The sequence below is a fragment of the Schistocerca serialis genome, chromosome 7 (assembly GCF_023864345.2).
Source record: "Schistocerca serialis cubense isolate TAMUIC-IGC-003099 chromosome 7, iqSchSeri2.2, whole genome shotgun sequence".
NCBI classification, from domain to species: Eukaryota; Metazoa; Arthropoda; class Insecta; order Orthoptera; family Acrididae; genus Schistocerca; species Schistocerca serialis.
In genome coordinates, this window is record NC_064644.1 from 398,012,110 (window position 1) to 398,028,016 (window position 15,907).

Sequence of the window (15,907 nt, forward strand, 5' to 3'; positions counted from 1 at the left end):
TTGAACGATAACTGTTATCGATGACGAGCACACAACCCTCTTCTAAATCATGTAATAAACCTGAAAACCAATGTTTAAATACGTCATGATAATCACTGATTTGCTGTACACTTTTGATATTCAGATGATTCTGCATGATAGATACACTTTCTGAAATGATTTTGATTGAGCCATGTCTCATCAAGATAAATAACATAGCAACAATGGTTTTTTTAGGATTTGGTGTATTTTTCTCAGAAAAATTACCCCAGGTGCTTCAATATCAGATCTCTCCCTCAGAATACATCTTCCACTGTTGCAAAGATTTTAGAATTTATCCACTCAAGTGGCAACCCTATGTGAACACAGTCTTGTCGTGTAAAACATCTGCTACCTTTGGCCTTGTAGAACACTTCTCATAATAATATGATTGTTTTTTCTGGATATCATCCAAATTAGTGTCAATTTTTCTTCCACTAGTATCCTTCCTCAGAGGTTAAATCATCATTTCATGACCACAAGTTTCCGTTCTCCATGTTCTTGTGCATACACTCTGTACTGTTCATAATGAAACACTATACAACTTTCCTGTTGGAGTCTGAAGTGCTGATAATATTTTCTCTCTTCTGGTATTGTCTTTACGATCACAAAGAAATTTGCAAGTCTTCTAAGTGACTCTCTTTGTTTTGCTCTGTGTGTGTGGACACTACGGCTTGGAAGCAAAAACAGAAATCTAGGCCATGAAAATTACTGATCTATTCACTAACAAAACCTCCTTATGGCAAATACAAAAGCAAAAACAAGGCAACAACAAAGTTGTAAAACCATGCCCAACGCAGCATGAATGATGGGCAGTGTTGCCACATAAATCCTGTTAATCCTATTAATGGTAGATGTTTGTTTAGTAGCTGTTGCTTCTTACGGTTCTATCTAGAAAGGACCTGTGACAGAACTGATACTATAGCAACAACATGTACAGGGTTATTACAAATGATTGAAGCGATTTCACAGCTCTACAATAACTTTATTATTTGAGATATTTTCACAATGCTTTGCACACACATACAAAAACTCAAAAAGTTTTCTTAGGCATTCACAAATGTTCGATATGTGTCCCTTTAGTGATTTGGCAGACATCAAGCCGATAATCAAGTTCCTCCCACACTCGGCGCAGCATGCCCCCATCAATGAGTTCGAAAGCATCGTTGATGCGAGCTCACAGTTCTGGCACGTTTCTTGGTAGAGGAGGTTTAAACACTGAATCTTTCACATAACCCCACAGAAAGAAATCGCATGGTGTTAAGTCGGGAGAGCGTGGAGGCCATGACATGAATTGCTGATCATGATCTCCACCATGACCGATCCATTGGTTTTCCAATCTCCTGTTTAAGAAATGCCGAACATCATGATGGAAGTGCGGTGGAGCACCATCCTGTTGAAAGATGAAGCCGGCGCTGTCGGTCTCCAGTTGTGGCATGAGCCAATTTTCCAGCATGTCCAGATACACGTGTCCTATAACGTTTTTTTCGCAGAAGAAAAAGGGGCCGTAAACTTTAAACCGTGAGATTGCACAAAACACGTTAACTTTTGGTGAACTGCGAATTTGCTGCACGAATGCGTGAGGATTCTCTACCGCCCAGATTCGCACATTGTGTCTGTTCACTTCACCATTAAGAAAAAATGTTGCTTCATCACTGAAAACAAGTTTTGCACTGAACGCATCCTCTTCCATGAGCTTTTGCAACCGCGCCGAAAATTCAAAGCGTTTGACTTTGTCATCAGGTGTCAGGGCTTGTAGCAATTGTAAATGGTAAGGCTTCTGCTTTAGCCTTTTCCGAAAGATTTTCCAAACCGTTGGCTGTGGTACATTTAGCTCCCTGCTTGCTTTATTCGTCGACTTCCGCAGGCTATGCGTGAAACTTGCCCGCACGCGTTCAACCGTTACTTCGCTCACTGCAGGCCGATCCGTTGATTTCCCCTTACAGAGGCATCCAGAAGCTTTAAACTGCGCATACCATCGCCGAATGGAGTTAGCAGTTGGTGGATCTTTGTTGAACTTCGTCCTGAAGTGTCGTTGCACTGTTATGACTGACTGATGTGAGTGCATTTCAAGCACGACATATGCTTTCTCGGCTCCTGTCGCCATTTTGTCTCACTGCGCTCTCGAGCGCTCTGGCGGCAGAAACCTGAAGTGCGGCTTCAGCCGAACAAAACTTTATGAGTTTTTCTACGTATCTGTAGTGTGTCATGACCATATGTCAATGAATGGAGCTACAGTGAATTTATGAAATCGCTTCAATCATTTTTAATAGCCCTGTACTTAAGAGTCTAAAGACCAAGCCCGACTAGCCAAACACTTCTCAGTGGTCATTAGAAATGGCGGGAAGATGAGGGGCAAGAGAACTCCCAGTTGGCACTTTTGCTGATCCCAACAGTCTGTTCTAAATTAGTTTAGAATTGATAGCTATAACAGAAGTAGTACGGGAGAGGCCCACTTAGAAAGCTCAGCATGCATACTGCCAATCCCATAAGACCCGTAAAAGCAGCAAGCTCCTGTAGCTGCCAAACCTTCACCCACACTGTCATAACTCTTCCGCTTGCACTATGCTTCAGTTTTAGCCAGCAGCTGTCCTTTGTGAGCATTGTGTCCTACGATTTTGTTCTCATTTTTACAGCTGAAGAAGTTATTATTTTATTTGTTGTTATTGTTATTTGTTAAGTGGTACAGAACACTACCAGAAGCAAGTTCACACAAAGCTAAGAGTGGAAAAGTTTGACATCGATCTCTTGACTAGGAGAAGGTCATACGAGGTCAGTTGAGAGAAATAGTTTGTGTCTTATTGCCTACTCTGCGACTGGAAATGTTAATAGTGGCCCACTGCTCTCCATTAATAAGGTAATCGATACAACTCCTGCAGCACTGAATATAAAGAAAAACACTGTTGTGAAGACTGGCATGAAAATTTTTGAGAAAGAAAAGAATGCTGGGAAAACAATGAAGCTTGAAACTATGGGGAAAAAACCATTGTGCGGATAAGCACATTGCCCATATAAATTAATTTATTGAGGATGTGATTCATCTTAATATTAATGATTATTATCATAGAAAGGAATATCTGATGCTCAGAAAGTTATTGGTCGTTGTTGAGGGATGATGCCTTTTTCAAGTAGTCACACATTACTATCAACAGTTTTACACAACCCATGATTTCACTGCAGACCATTCTGTGGGTGTACACTTTTGATGGAGAGGGAGGATATAACTGCTTAGCAATGCAGATTTTGAAGGCAGATTCATGGCATGAATGTAAATAAAATGGTGTGGTTGAATGAAATGTTGGTGAATTATAGTCACATTGTCGAACAGGGCTGGGCAGACAACACAATTAAAGAAAGAAAAAGCAATGCCTTTCGGCAAGATGGGAAGGTGCAGGAACCTCACACAGTTTTTTCTCAAACCATTTCCTGCCTTTTAAATTAAAGAAGACAAGAGATTCTCACAAAGGAATAAACCATGTTATGTTTATCAAGTGGTTCCAGAATCACTAATTCCAAATCTGGGAAACCAGGTAAGAATTGTTCTACATAATGCTCCTTAACGTTGTAAAGAGTCTTCACGGGGTTGCTGCCAGATGACATCGTGCAAATTCCACAATATTTCCATGGAGCAACTGTTCAACATCTTCAGCTGGTTGAAACTTGCTGGTGGCTAGGTATGACTGACAGTATCTGCATGTCAAGAATGCGCAGGTGTGGAAATCACACATGTGCAATGATTTGCAGATAGATGGTTTTCGGCGGAGGGCATTTGAGTAAGGTGCCATCTACCTGCAAATCATTGCGCATGCATGATTTCTGCTCCTGGGCATTCTTCATGCACGTGTTCTATATACAGGGGTGTCGACGTGCTGATACCGTCAGTTGTGCCTAGCCACCAGCAAGGGTTCAACCACTTGACGATGTTGGACAGTTGTTCTGAGGGAACAGCGTGGAATTTGCACAGCGTCATCCGGTAGCAAATCCTTGAATACTATTTACAACATACCCACCACGAAAGCTCGAGGAGTCACAATGCTCCTCAATATTTAGCTGTTGTGAGAAAGCAACTAGCTTGGCTAAGCAAAGTAGTAAACGCTGATGAAAGTAATAACCTTACAAAGGTGGAGATAATTGGGCTAATCTCTCTCTACAACCCACAGTTCCCCAATGATGAAATTGAAGAGCTGGAAAATAAATAAATAAACTGGGTGTACAGTCTTAGTTTACCACCTTACCACTGTCATTTCAAGCTAATAGGGGTTAGTATATGTCCAAATAAAAGGTTATATTGCCAGGAATAATAATAAACTAAAACACTTACAAAATAAGTCATTAGGAACATTGCCTCTGAAGACTGGAAGGGGGTCATCAACCAAATGTGGAGCATCATGTAAAGTTCCAAGCAGAATGAAGCTGTTTTAGAAAAATGATAGTTTCATTAAATAACAACAGTGACACTCACAATGAAGTTGACAGAAACACTTCAGCCAACTTTCATAGCAATAAGAGTGATGTTAGTGGAGTTTTTCCTATTATCATAATAGGAATACAACAAAGGTGGATATGACTTAATTTTTTGGAGTATGGAAAATAGCTACATAAAAAACTCATCTCAGGAGTACAGTGTACATCACACAAAATAAATATCACCATTCACAATGTAATTGCTGCAATAGTAAGACATTGCTTTGTAACAACGACGCTGTACTATTGTACATATAAGTAAATTTTTTTTTTTTTTTTTTCCACCTGATTTTTCGATAAACTAGTGTAATTGATGTTCTGATTTCATTTCTTTTTTGTTTCATGTCATTGTGTTAAGAAAACTGTAAACAAGTTTCAATGTTAATATTAATGTTTATGTCAAATGTCAAGCAGTATTGTAATAGAATTGAAATGTAACAAATGTTGAAACTGTTGCAAGATGTTTAAAATTGTAACTATGCATCTGGTCCACACGCAGGCAATGTGTTAGGATATGTATAATGTAAAACCTCGGGTGAATACCCTGTCTGTAAGGGAGCGGTAAAAGGTGGATGGCAGGTGAGCGCGGGAAAATGCACGCGGGCACTGCACAGCACAACGGGCTCAGCAGTAGTAGTTGGAGTTTGGCATTGGTCTGAGCAACACGTTCTGGAGCGAGGAGGCACTCCTGGACGACGTAGTTTCATTGAGCCTCGGGTATGCTGTTCCAACGCCCACACAGCATGGCAAAATTCCATAGGCACTAAATGGAAAAGTATTGCGACGCTAAGAAGAATTAAAGTGCCGATACGTCAAGAGCCATAGCTGGGGTTGTATGTGTGCTCTGTGCCTCGCCATCTCGCCGCCCGCTGACCGCCACATCGATACAAACAGATTGAAACTTTTAGTACTGTATTCGTATGGACCAGAGAGTGAACTATTCAACAACAACTTAAATTTTACCAGAACTTTCCTATCATTGAATTATCCTCACAACTAACCTAGATAGGGTCCTTTCCAAATGTTGTGCAATCCAAGTTTCCCGAAATGAAAAATTAAATTTTGTGTTAATAATAATTACTTGCAGACCTAACTATGTTAGAATGGTGTTTAAAGAACTGTTTTGTTAATAAACCAGTAAATGAATAATGAAGGTCTAACGAAGTTGAAAGATAACTTTAATATTGATATAGTAATAAAGTTTAATTATTTCAAGACAGATATAAAGGTATTTAAATGAGCAGTAAATAAGATAAAAAGAGTAGTAACTCATATACTGGAAATCATGAACACATGATAATTTCAGTAATCAATTTTTTTATATAGTAATCATAACAGTTTCAGGGTCCCCCCCCCCCCCCCTCCCCCTTTTTACTCATTTGAATTCTGAAGTGTTCCACATTGGTTTGACCAGCAAAAGTTAAAGTCAATATATAAGTCAAAATTTATCAGTGTTTTATCTTTATCAAAATTGACATTTTGTGTGTGGCTCGAAAGTGCTATTTCTAGGGTAACCTATGCCCGATTTTAATCAGATCAATAGACAGTACGAAGTTTTGTAGTATACATTATAGTGTAGTGTTGTGTATTCATGGTTTTTCCATATCAGTACAGAAAGTGAAACTATCAGTTCAATAGATTTTCTGGTTCTAAAATTTACTATATTATGCAGTGTTACTACATGTTGTTTTGCATGAATATACACCATCTTGTACAGGGAAGAAACTCAGTTAATGCCTAATTAGGCTGGCGACCGTATTATTAACAAATTGGTAGCATCTTCTGTGTTGCTTTTTGTCTGTCCTGACGTGTAGTTGCATTTCGGACTTGCTTGAGGTATCATTGTTATTACAGAGTGGGTGTAAGTCTGATTTGCCACCATTCAGGTACACGCGGTCAATATCTATACAAAAATTCTGTCTCGTAAGGTAAACCCCACTCACTTACCATAGTACAGGCTTTAATGAGTATTGTGTGCCCCACGTGCACGTTACAAGTGGCTCCCGGTGACAGGACATCCAGTTGTTGTCGGTCACAAATTAACGTGAATACCGAACAGTGGATGTTCAGTGGCATGAATTGCAATATTATTCAGTAAAGTAAATAGCAGTGAACGTCAAGTATGGTAGTGAGGTGTAATTTGCGTTCAGTATGGACAAGAACGTAGCCACAGTGGGTGTGCCGAGCGTAATGGAAGATGCGGCTGGCAATGACAGGAGTTTACACGGCCAGACAGCAGATGGCATTAGCGGGAGACAATTGGCGTACATTCAATACCACGAACATTTTAACGAACAGATTGAAATGTCGAGATTGCCTCGAACACACCAAGGAATAAAACAAGAAGTAGAGGATGATTTTGTATATGATAGTGGGTATGTGAACGAATCCACTGACGTGTTTGATTCACCACAGATAAAGAAAGAACCGAAGGAAAATTTTGAAGTAGGATCGGAACACACCGATTCCATAGAACAAAACAGTGTGAAAATTTTAAACATGAACGACTTATTTGAATGATTAACTAAACAAATTGCAGGACAGAATGATCAGCTTAAAACACGCGTTGACGAGCAGCTTAAAACACAGAATGATCAGCTTAAAACACACGTTGACGAGCAGTTTAAAACACAAGTTGGTCAGCTTAAAGCACAGGTCGAAGAACAAGGAATTAAAATTAGCAAACAAATAGAACAGGTAGAACAAAAAGTGGGTAATTTAAGCTCTGTAGTAAATACTATGAAGTCTGAAATTGACACAATTAATAAAAATATGAATACTATGCAGGGGGAAATTGACAACATTAACAGTAGGTTTGATGTTGAAATTCTCAACATCCAAGAGAAAGTAGAGCCTCTAGTTGAAACAAAAGTAGACGAAAAAGTTTTCGGTCTTAAAACTGAGATTGTAAACGAATGCCAACATGGAATCTCACAGTTGAAAATGGCAGTTTCAGATACTGAAAGAAATTTAGGCAAAAAAGTTATCGGATGTGTGCAAAAGTGTGAACAAAATACATTGAAAATTCAAGGCAAAATTTTCGATCTCGAGAGTAAAATCAAAGATAGGCCTGGTGTTGTCTGTAATGGCACGCCACTTACGAAGCTGTTGGAAGGTGAGGAGCGCTTCGATCCTGCCAAGAAACATAACGGATGGCATCCGTTGGATTTCATCAAAAATTGCGAGAGGATGTTTCCTGAACACTTGTCTGGTCAGGAGAAAATAAACGTAGTAATTAGCGCCTTAGCAGGTGACGCTAAGCGCTGGGGAATTAACTTGAATACCGAACTAATGACGTTCGAAGAGTTTAAACGAAAGTTTACGGAAGAGTGCTGGTCCGAACAATCATTTGTGGCGCGAGTTTATCATGGCCAAACTTCATGATAACAGGGGCAGGAATTCTTTGAAAGATTTCTGCGAATATTGGTACCAAAAGTTGACACACTTAAGGGGGAGAAGATCCGATTCTGAAATCGAATGGGAGCTATATAAAAAGCTTCCAGAAGATTCGAAGAGATATGCGGGAAGCAATCATCGTAGCTTCCAAGCGTTTCTCGAAAGGATCAAAGATGAAGATCATTGGCGCGAAAGTCGTGCCAATTATCAGAATTTTAGTAACAGGAATAACCGCAATAATGACGAGAGAAATGACGGCAATGGGTTTCGAGTCAACATGATACAGAGAGGTAGAGGCAGAGGAAGAGGAAGAGGGGGTTATCCAGGTTGCGGTAGAGGGTACACCGCGCAAAATAATAACGACGCGGGAAACTGATTTCCGCGAACGTTGCGGCCCAAACGGAAGCGGACAGAACATACCAGCCCCGATTTAAGAAATATTACCAGACTGACAGTGAAGTTATGAGACAGCTTAGGGACAGGCGTGGAATGACGCAGCGTGTTGTGGCGAAGCAAGCGTCAGGTGCATGCGCAGATAACTCATCTTCGCCGCGCAGTGCGATACATGTTAACAGACGAGTGGAGCATCAGAATGCAACGGCCCAGCCTAGCAGATCAGCTGTTCAGAGAAAAGCCACTAGCACGGTGGCAGCATTAGGTACGAACATTGCCGTAAGAGCTGGCGAATACATTACGAGTGGTAATTCCGTGGCGAAGGAAATAGTAGATGGAACAGTGGATACACAGAGAGGTGCGGTTAGCAGTGTTAGCAATGAAGTAAATGGCGAGAATGAATTAGCAGAAGTAACTGATTGGCATGTGCAGATCGACGATCTGCACAAGGGCCTCAAGCAATGTGAGTGGGAGGATTTTAAGAAGGAATATGAGGCAAGGAGGTTAATTAGTGAAAAAGGAAATAGTAGGGACGTCGATAAGGTGACGTGGCCCGAATTTGAAGAGAAGAGAGTAAATAGCGCAGCGCAAAGTATGCATGCTGCCGATAGGACGATGGTTAAAGATAGGAAGGAATTGGAGGATGAAATCCTAAGCATAGACGAGGAAGTAACTTCTGTTAACAATCCGCCAACAGTACAAGCTGTCACCGAAAGGCACCGTGGGGAAGGGGCAGGTAATTACCTAAGAGTAACTGAAGTCCACGAGGATTACACTAAATATGAAGTAACAGTGGATGTGAGTAAAGCTGATAATGAGGTCGTTTTGCCTAAAGAGAATATTGAGTTAAAATCAAAGCCTAATGAAAATGCAGAGGAAGAACTTAGTGCCTGTCTCAGAAAAGCTTTTATGTTAGAACCTGAAAGTGATCCAGAATGGACGGATGCTGACGATAGTTCAGATGATGAGTATTTCGGTAGTAGTGAAAATAATGGGAATACAGCTAATTGCGATATTGTACCTATTGACAATCAAGTTTCAAAACAAAACCCAAATGTTGAGACTGAACACAGAAAAAAGGAGCCACCCGATGACTCAGTGTTTATTTTGCAAAGAGTTCAAGTAAGCAAAGACTTTGAACTCCAGAAACCGAGAAAGCCACCAGATATAAATGGTTCACGGGTCAGGAACGTATCTTGAGACAATGTCACAGTCGACCAAGGTGTGTTGTGGAAAAAACAGGAAGGGGCATGATTTAGGGCCTGGGGCAGATTTATATCGGACTTTGAGAATGTCATGAACACCTTACATCATGAATCTACTGGGTTCCCAACGGAAGAAATTTTGTTAGGCAGCAGAAGTAAAAGTTTAATTGAGGAAAAACTAGAGTTTCCACCTTGTACAAGCTTGGGGTTGAGTCAAAAGAAAGAATTAGTCATAAAAAGGGCAAAGCAAAAAGCTGAATCTAGATCTAAAAGACATGATAAAAACCTGAAAGTTTCAAAATTTAAAATTGGGGATTATGTTCTTTTAAAAACCCACGAAAAATCTAGTGAACTGAACCATGAAATTTCCCCCCTCCCTCCCCCTTTTTATTCATTTGAATTCTGAAGTGTTCCACATTGGTTTGACCAGCAAAAGTTAAAGTCAATATATAAGTCAAAATTTATCAGTGTTTTATCTTTATCAAAATTGACATTTTGTGTGTGGCTCGAAAGTGCTATTTCTACGGTAACCTATGCCCGATTTTAATCAGATCAATAGACAGTACGAAGTTTTGTAGTATACATTATAGTGTAGTGTTGTGTATTCATGGTTTTTCCATATCAGTACAGAAAGTGAAACTATCAGTTCAATAGATTTTCTGGTTCTAAAATTTACTATATTATGCAGTGTTACTACATGTTGTTTTGCATGAATATACACCATCTTGTACAGGGAAGAAACTCAGTTAATGCCTAATTAGGCTGGCGACCGTATTATTAACAAATTAGTAGCATCTTCTGTGTTGCTTTTTGTCTGTCCTGACGTGTAGTTGCATTTCGGACTTGCTTGGCGTATCATTGTTATTACAGAGTGGGTGTAAGTCTGATTTGCTACCATTCAGGTACACGTGGTCAATATCTATACAAAAATTCTGTCTCATAAGGTAAACTCCACTCACTTACCATAGTACAGGCTTTAATGAGTATCGTGTGCCCCACGCACACGTTACAGCTTCTGTATCACTTCTGTTCTCTCCTCTACTACCAGTTACCTAATTTAAAGTAATTTTTCTTCCTACAATAAACAAGCATAATCTTACTTTTTTGTTAGAAATAAACAGCTGGATCAGAAAACTTAGTAACAGGTTACTCATAAGCCTAGTAACTTGTTTCTCATGACTGAACCATAAGGAACGAGAACATGCAAGCAGACCATTGTGCATCATATTTAACTGAACTTATGTATGTCAGAAAACGCCGACAGAATTCCAGTTTGGAGCAGATGAAAACGTTATGCTTTCTTGCAAGTTTTTCGCATAATGTACTCGTCTAACTTCAGTATCAAAGAATGTTTCCTGCATATCAGAAATTCAGTAAAGTTGTCAGCAAATTCATTTTCATAAATTATCTTTATTTCATTTTAATAATTTTCTACCATAACTAAAATGAGCACAATGATGCCAGTTCCATCTTTGTACAGCATATAGTTGGCCAATATGAGTGAGTCGAATGAAATGTAACGTGATGCATGTATTCCATGTGGAACCCATCAACTCGGCTCAGTGTCTCCCTGTGCTCCTACCAAACTGTCAGTCCTAAAGTAATTTTGATCAGCCTGAAGCAAAAAGAAAGGGGTTGGTTAATAGAACGCATCCTGAGGTATGAAGGAACTGTCAATTAGGAAACGGACAGGAGTGTGTGCATATGTGGGGGGGAAAGGGGGGGGGGGGGGTAAAAACCGAAGAAAATGAGCAAGCATTGAAGGCAGGAAGCAGTAGTTATGCAGATGCGAAGAGGCCTGTACAGGATAGATTTTTGTGGAGAGTTGCACCAAAAAGTCTCTGGACAGATCACTACAACTAAATTCATTCACACACACCAGTATATTCCATAGATTTAAGCATTAAAACAAACTCTAATAGATTTTTACTACAAATGATAGCACTCTTAACAAATAAAGATAATTTTGTCATCTGTAAAACAGATTCTAACAAGACAGAGATATGTGGCAACTAAGCACATTCATTACTGATAAACCTGGTAGGAGCCTTTACACAATTATAAAAGAATCATTTCCTACTGTATTAAAATTCACAACAATTATTAGATAATTTGGTAACTATGTATGCCTGCTGTTTTTAAATGACATGCATTTTGGAGAAGAATAACATTCCCATAGTATGTGTGTGGTATCAAACCAATAATAGAGTTAAGTTAGCAGATAAAGAAACGTGCCACTTCGCCTCATACATTTAGTTGACAGTGTGAGCAATACATCAGATTATCACACATGTTTTCTTCCTCCTTGTTTCCACAGAACAAATAGATACACACATTGATGATTAACACACTTACTTTGGTATTTTGCTGTTTAAATCACAAAGATGCAGATCACTCCAGCACAGGAAAATAGCCTTGACTAATATGGATTTTAATCTTGTGGAACTTCTACACAAAATTTCTTGCCTTACACTTTCTATCACAGGTACTATGACAGCTGCGGCGCCTATGTGAAAAAGTTTATATTAGTTCTGTTGTATCACAGGAGGGGTATAAAAATAGGAAATCATATCTAGTACTAAAAACTGAAGCCTTAACAATGCAGTCCCAAACAAACAATACTGAAATACACAATATAAATTATGAATATAAATTCAGCACTCCAAATGACAACAGTATCATTTAGTCAAAATTTGCAAGTGTTGTGAGTGAGTCCAAAAATCAAATCCAACTTCTCCACTGTACAGTGCAGCATGTTTTCATATATAAGTACCTGGTCACAATGCGAGTTCCAGAAGAAGACACCTCTTTAGCATACTAATGACCTTATAATTACAAAATACAGATAATAGGAAGTGAATGCACATTCCTGTGTTAAGACTGAGAAAATTTCCTGAACAAGCATTTTATTCACTAACACGGAGATAAGAAATGTAATGCAAATAATTGCATTTAAGAACTGTCTGTACCCACAGGAAATGTAGCAGTCTTTATTTTATGAAACTTTCTCCGTTGTAGAAATATTCAAGTGACAAACTAACCCCTACTGGACCAAAATGTGACACACAGCAAAGATTTGTGAAGGGAAAACTCACAATTTTCAACTCAGATGAATTTTTTATTTTAATCTTTTGACTCACAAAGTGTGGCATTTGATCCGAGCCAAAGCTATTCAATTGTGGAATGAGTCCCTACATAAATATGACGACCACAATACACCAAAAAACAGTAAATTACTGTGAAAAACTTTTCTTCAGAATAAACAGTATGTAGCACAAGGAAACTTTTCAACTCCAAATAAACAACAGATTTTTTTATTCCCAGTGAAATCTACTTAAAATGTAATGTGTGAACTAATGCATAAACTTCTGTAAAATGGCTCAGAAAGAGTTATCAGAGTCCCAATTATATTTCTGGCTAATGGTCCATGAGTGAACTGCAGCTTCTTTCCCTGGGCATGGTACCCAGACCCAATTGAAGGCTGCCTACTGAGTGGCTTCCAGGGGCAACAAAAATTTGGTTTTCAATATTTTGCATAATAATTGACCAAAATCAAAATTTTAAAATGCTGTCATATCTACTCATTAGGAGGTATGATCTTATGTTAAAAGTTTAAAACAATAAGGACAGAATTACAGTTAGAAACAGTGTGTTTGTCTTGAGACAATGTAACTGAGAGGACACAAATGGCTGGGTTTCATTCATCCATTATTTGAGAATGAGAGCACTTAGCAACTTCCAACAAGCTTTACACACAATTCCAAACCTTTTTGATACTTTTTCTCATCGACAGCCCTAACAAAATGGTGAAAAGAGCATTTATTGGTTACTACATCTCTGCTGTTCCTGCAGTAAAATGCCAACATCAGGAATGATGTTTTAATTCATTACTTCTTTACCACCGGCTCTATTCACGTCACAGTTTGCAGACAGTATCCATGTATACCACTGAATGTACCTAAAAAATTATACCATTATACAGCACATACTTCAGGAGATATGATGTCCTTTGCCTAAAATGGAACACAAATTACCCATATGTGACTGTAGGCTTTCCCGCCGTAAACTATTGATGAAGGTTTCTCGGGTCTCCAGCCAGGTGGTAGCGTTGATATCTCGCGACGTTTCGGGAAGTGTCATACTACCCATCTTCTGGCAAAGTGTCGAGATTCGCGGAGAGCGGGCTATTTATATGCACAGTCACCCCCCCTCCACTAGACCTCGGGTGGCTGCAGTGGACCAGCGGCGTGCGCGCGGTGGTGGACGCGGTGGTGGACGCCCCTGGCGGCCGCGTTCGGTTCTCGGCGTAAGCATTCTGTCTGCGTCCGCGGTGGAGGACAATGACGGGCGCGCTCCCGACGGGGTGCCGCTATCGCAGGGTTCCATGCTGCACTGAGTTGGTATCCCTTGTCTCTGTTGACCAGATTGTTCTGAATCCTTATTTCTATGGATTCTTTGATAACGCTTTCCCAAAAGCCAGATGCTCGGCACAGTACCTTCGTGTTTTCGAAGTTGAAGATGTGTTCTTCATTGATGCTGTGTTCTGCTATAGCTGATTTTTCTGTGTGACCTAGTCGCACACATCTGATATGTTCTTTGCAGTGTTTAGATATGCAGCGCTGTGTTTGCCCAATGTATTGCTTTCCGCATTCGCATGGTATACTGTATACTCCTGGTGTGTTAAGGTTCAGTGCGTCTTTGGCAGAACCTAGGGGCTCCCTCGTCTTCGGTGGTGGTCGGAGAATGGTTTTTGATCTTGTATTTTCCCAGAAGTCGTGCAATTTTGGCTGAGAGCGGACCCACGTACGGAAGGAAAGCGAGTCGTTTATCTTCTTCTGCTCCTTCATTATTTTCTTCTGGGGTTCTGACTGCTTCCTTCTTCCTTTTAAGTGCCCTGTTAATCTGCGTTTTACTGTAGCCATTTTGTTGGAAAACTTCCCTCAGGTGTTGCAGCTCGGATGGTAGGCTGTCTTTGTCGCAGACAGCGCGCGCCCTATGTACCAGGGTGGTCAGTACTGTTTGTCTTTGTGCTGGATGGTGGCAGCTTGTTGCATGAAGGTATAGATCTGTGTGTGTCTTCTTCCTATGTACTGCATGGCCTAGTGATCCATCTGCCTTCCTCTTAATTAAAATATCAAGGAAGGGGAGGCATCCATTTTCTTCCATTTCCATTGTAAATTTGATGTTCGGATGGATGCTGTTGAGGTGTTCAAGAAACTCATCCAGTGGCTGTTTGCCATGTCCCCACACGACAAAAGTGTCGTCGACATAGAGGAAGAAGTGCTACGGTTTCTGTCTGGCAGTTTGAAGGGCCACCTCCTCGAAATGTTCCATATAGAGGTTTGCAATCGCAGGAGCCAATGGGGAGCTCATCGCCACACCGTCGATCTGCTCAAAGAATTCTCCGTTGCACTGAAAGTACGTGGTTGTTAGTGCGTGTTCGAAGAGGCTGACTGTTTGTTAAAAGGAGTCTTGAAGAGGCACTTTCGTGAAAAGCGACGTCACGTCGAAGCTCACGAGTAGGTCCTCCCTTTGTAGTCGCATGTCCCTGAGAATTTTTACGAATTCGGCTGAGTTTCTCACATGGTGGCTGCAGTGTCCCACAAGGGGTTTGAGCAGTGTCACTAGGTATTTAGCAAGTTCATAACAGTGAGAGTTGATGGAGTCCACAATCGGTCTCAGAGGTACCCCTTCCTTATGGATCTTGGGGAGTCCATAGAGGCGCGGTATCGCTGGAGCTCTGGGGTACAGTCACTTCTTCATTTGCTCTGGTAATACATAGAACATCAGATTTGTTTTTCTGATGACAACTTCCAAGGCAGTCCCAGCCTGCAGATCTGAATGAAGGACCTTTCAACCCCCAAAATGTTTTATCCACAAGGACGCTATCATCAATAAACCATGTACAGGGGATAGGCAAAATAATGTGAACAGTGGTAATGGGATGGTTAGGTTTGACTGTCAATGCAGGAAAGGCACATGTCACGCTGGACTGTGCATGTTTAGTACAGACTAGGCATCAGTGCAGGTTTTTTTACGAGTAGTGCACAGTTTGTATTTGCATTCAGAGATCACGGTCGATGTGCAATGAAAGACCTAACGGAGTTCCAAATAGAGCGGATTGGGGGGGGAGGGGGGGGGGGGGGGGGAATTAGCTGGAGTGTCAGTAACCAAGACAGCCAACTTACTACATGTTTCAAGAGCAACTGTTTCACAGTCTTAACAGCCTACACAAAATGTGGAAAGACATCATTGTGAAAATGTAACAGTGGGCACAAATCAAAACTAAATGACAGAGATCGTTGTATGCCAACACGAATTGTGTCAAAACAACACAAAACTATGGTAGCTAAAGTGACTGCAGAGCTCAATAACCATCTCTGAAACCGCGTATCTATCGACACTGTCCACCAAGAACTCAATAAAGCGAA

At 40.4% G+C, this 15,907-nt stretch overlaps 1 protein-coding gene across 3 annotated transcripts in view; it reads right to left on the reverse strand.

Annotated features, from left to right (window-relative positions):
• Positions 1-15,907, reverse strand: part of LOC126412039 (AP-5 complex subunit beta-1-like) — a 175,597-nt gene that overhangs the window by 58,040 nt on the left and 101,650 nt on the right. For all 3 annotated transcript variants that reach the window (XR_007575218.1, XM_050081416.1, XM_050081415.1), the window contains exon 9: positions 11,832-11,982. Coding sequence is in view for 2 of the 3 variants with exons in the window: in XM_050081416.1 (XP_049937373.1) it covers positions 11,832-11,982 (151 nt within the window). In the remaining variant the exon portion in view is untranslated. The remainder of the gene's footprint in view (positions 1-11,831; positions 11,983-15,907) is intronic.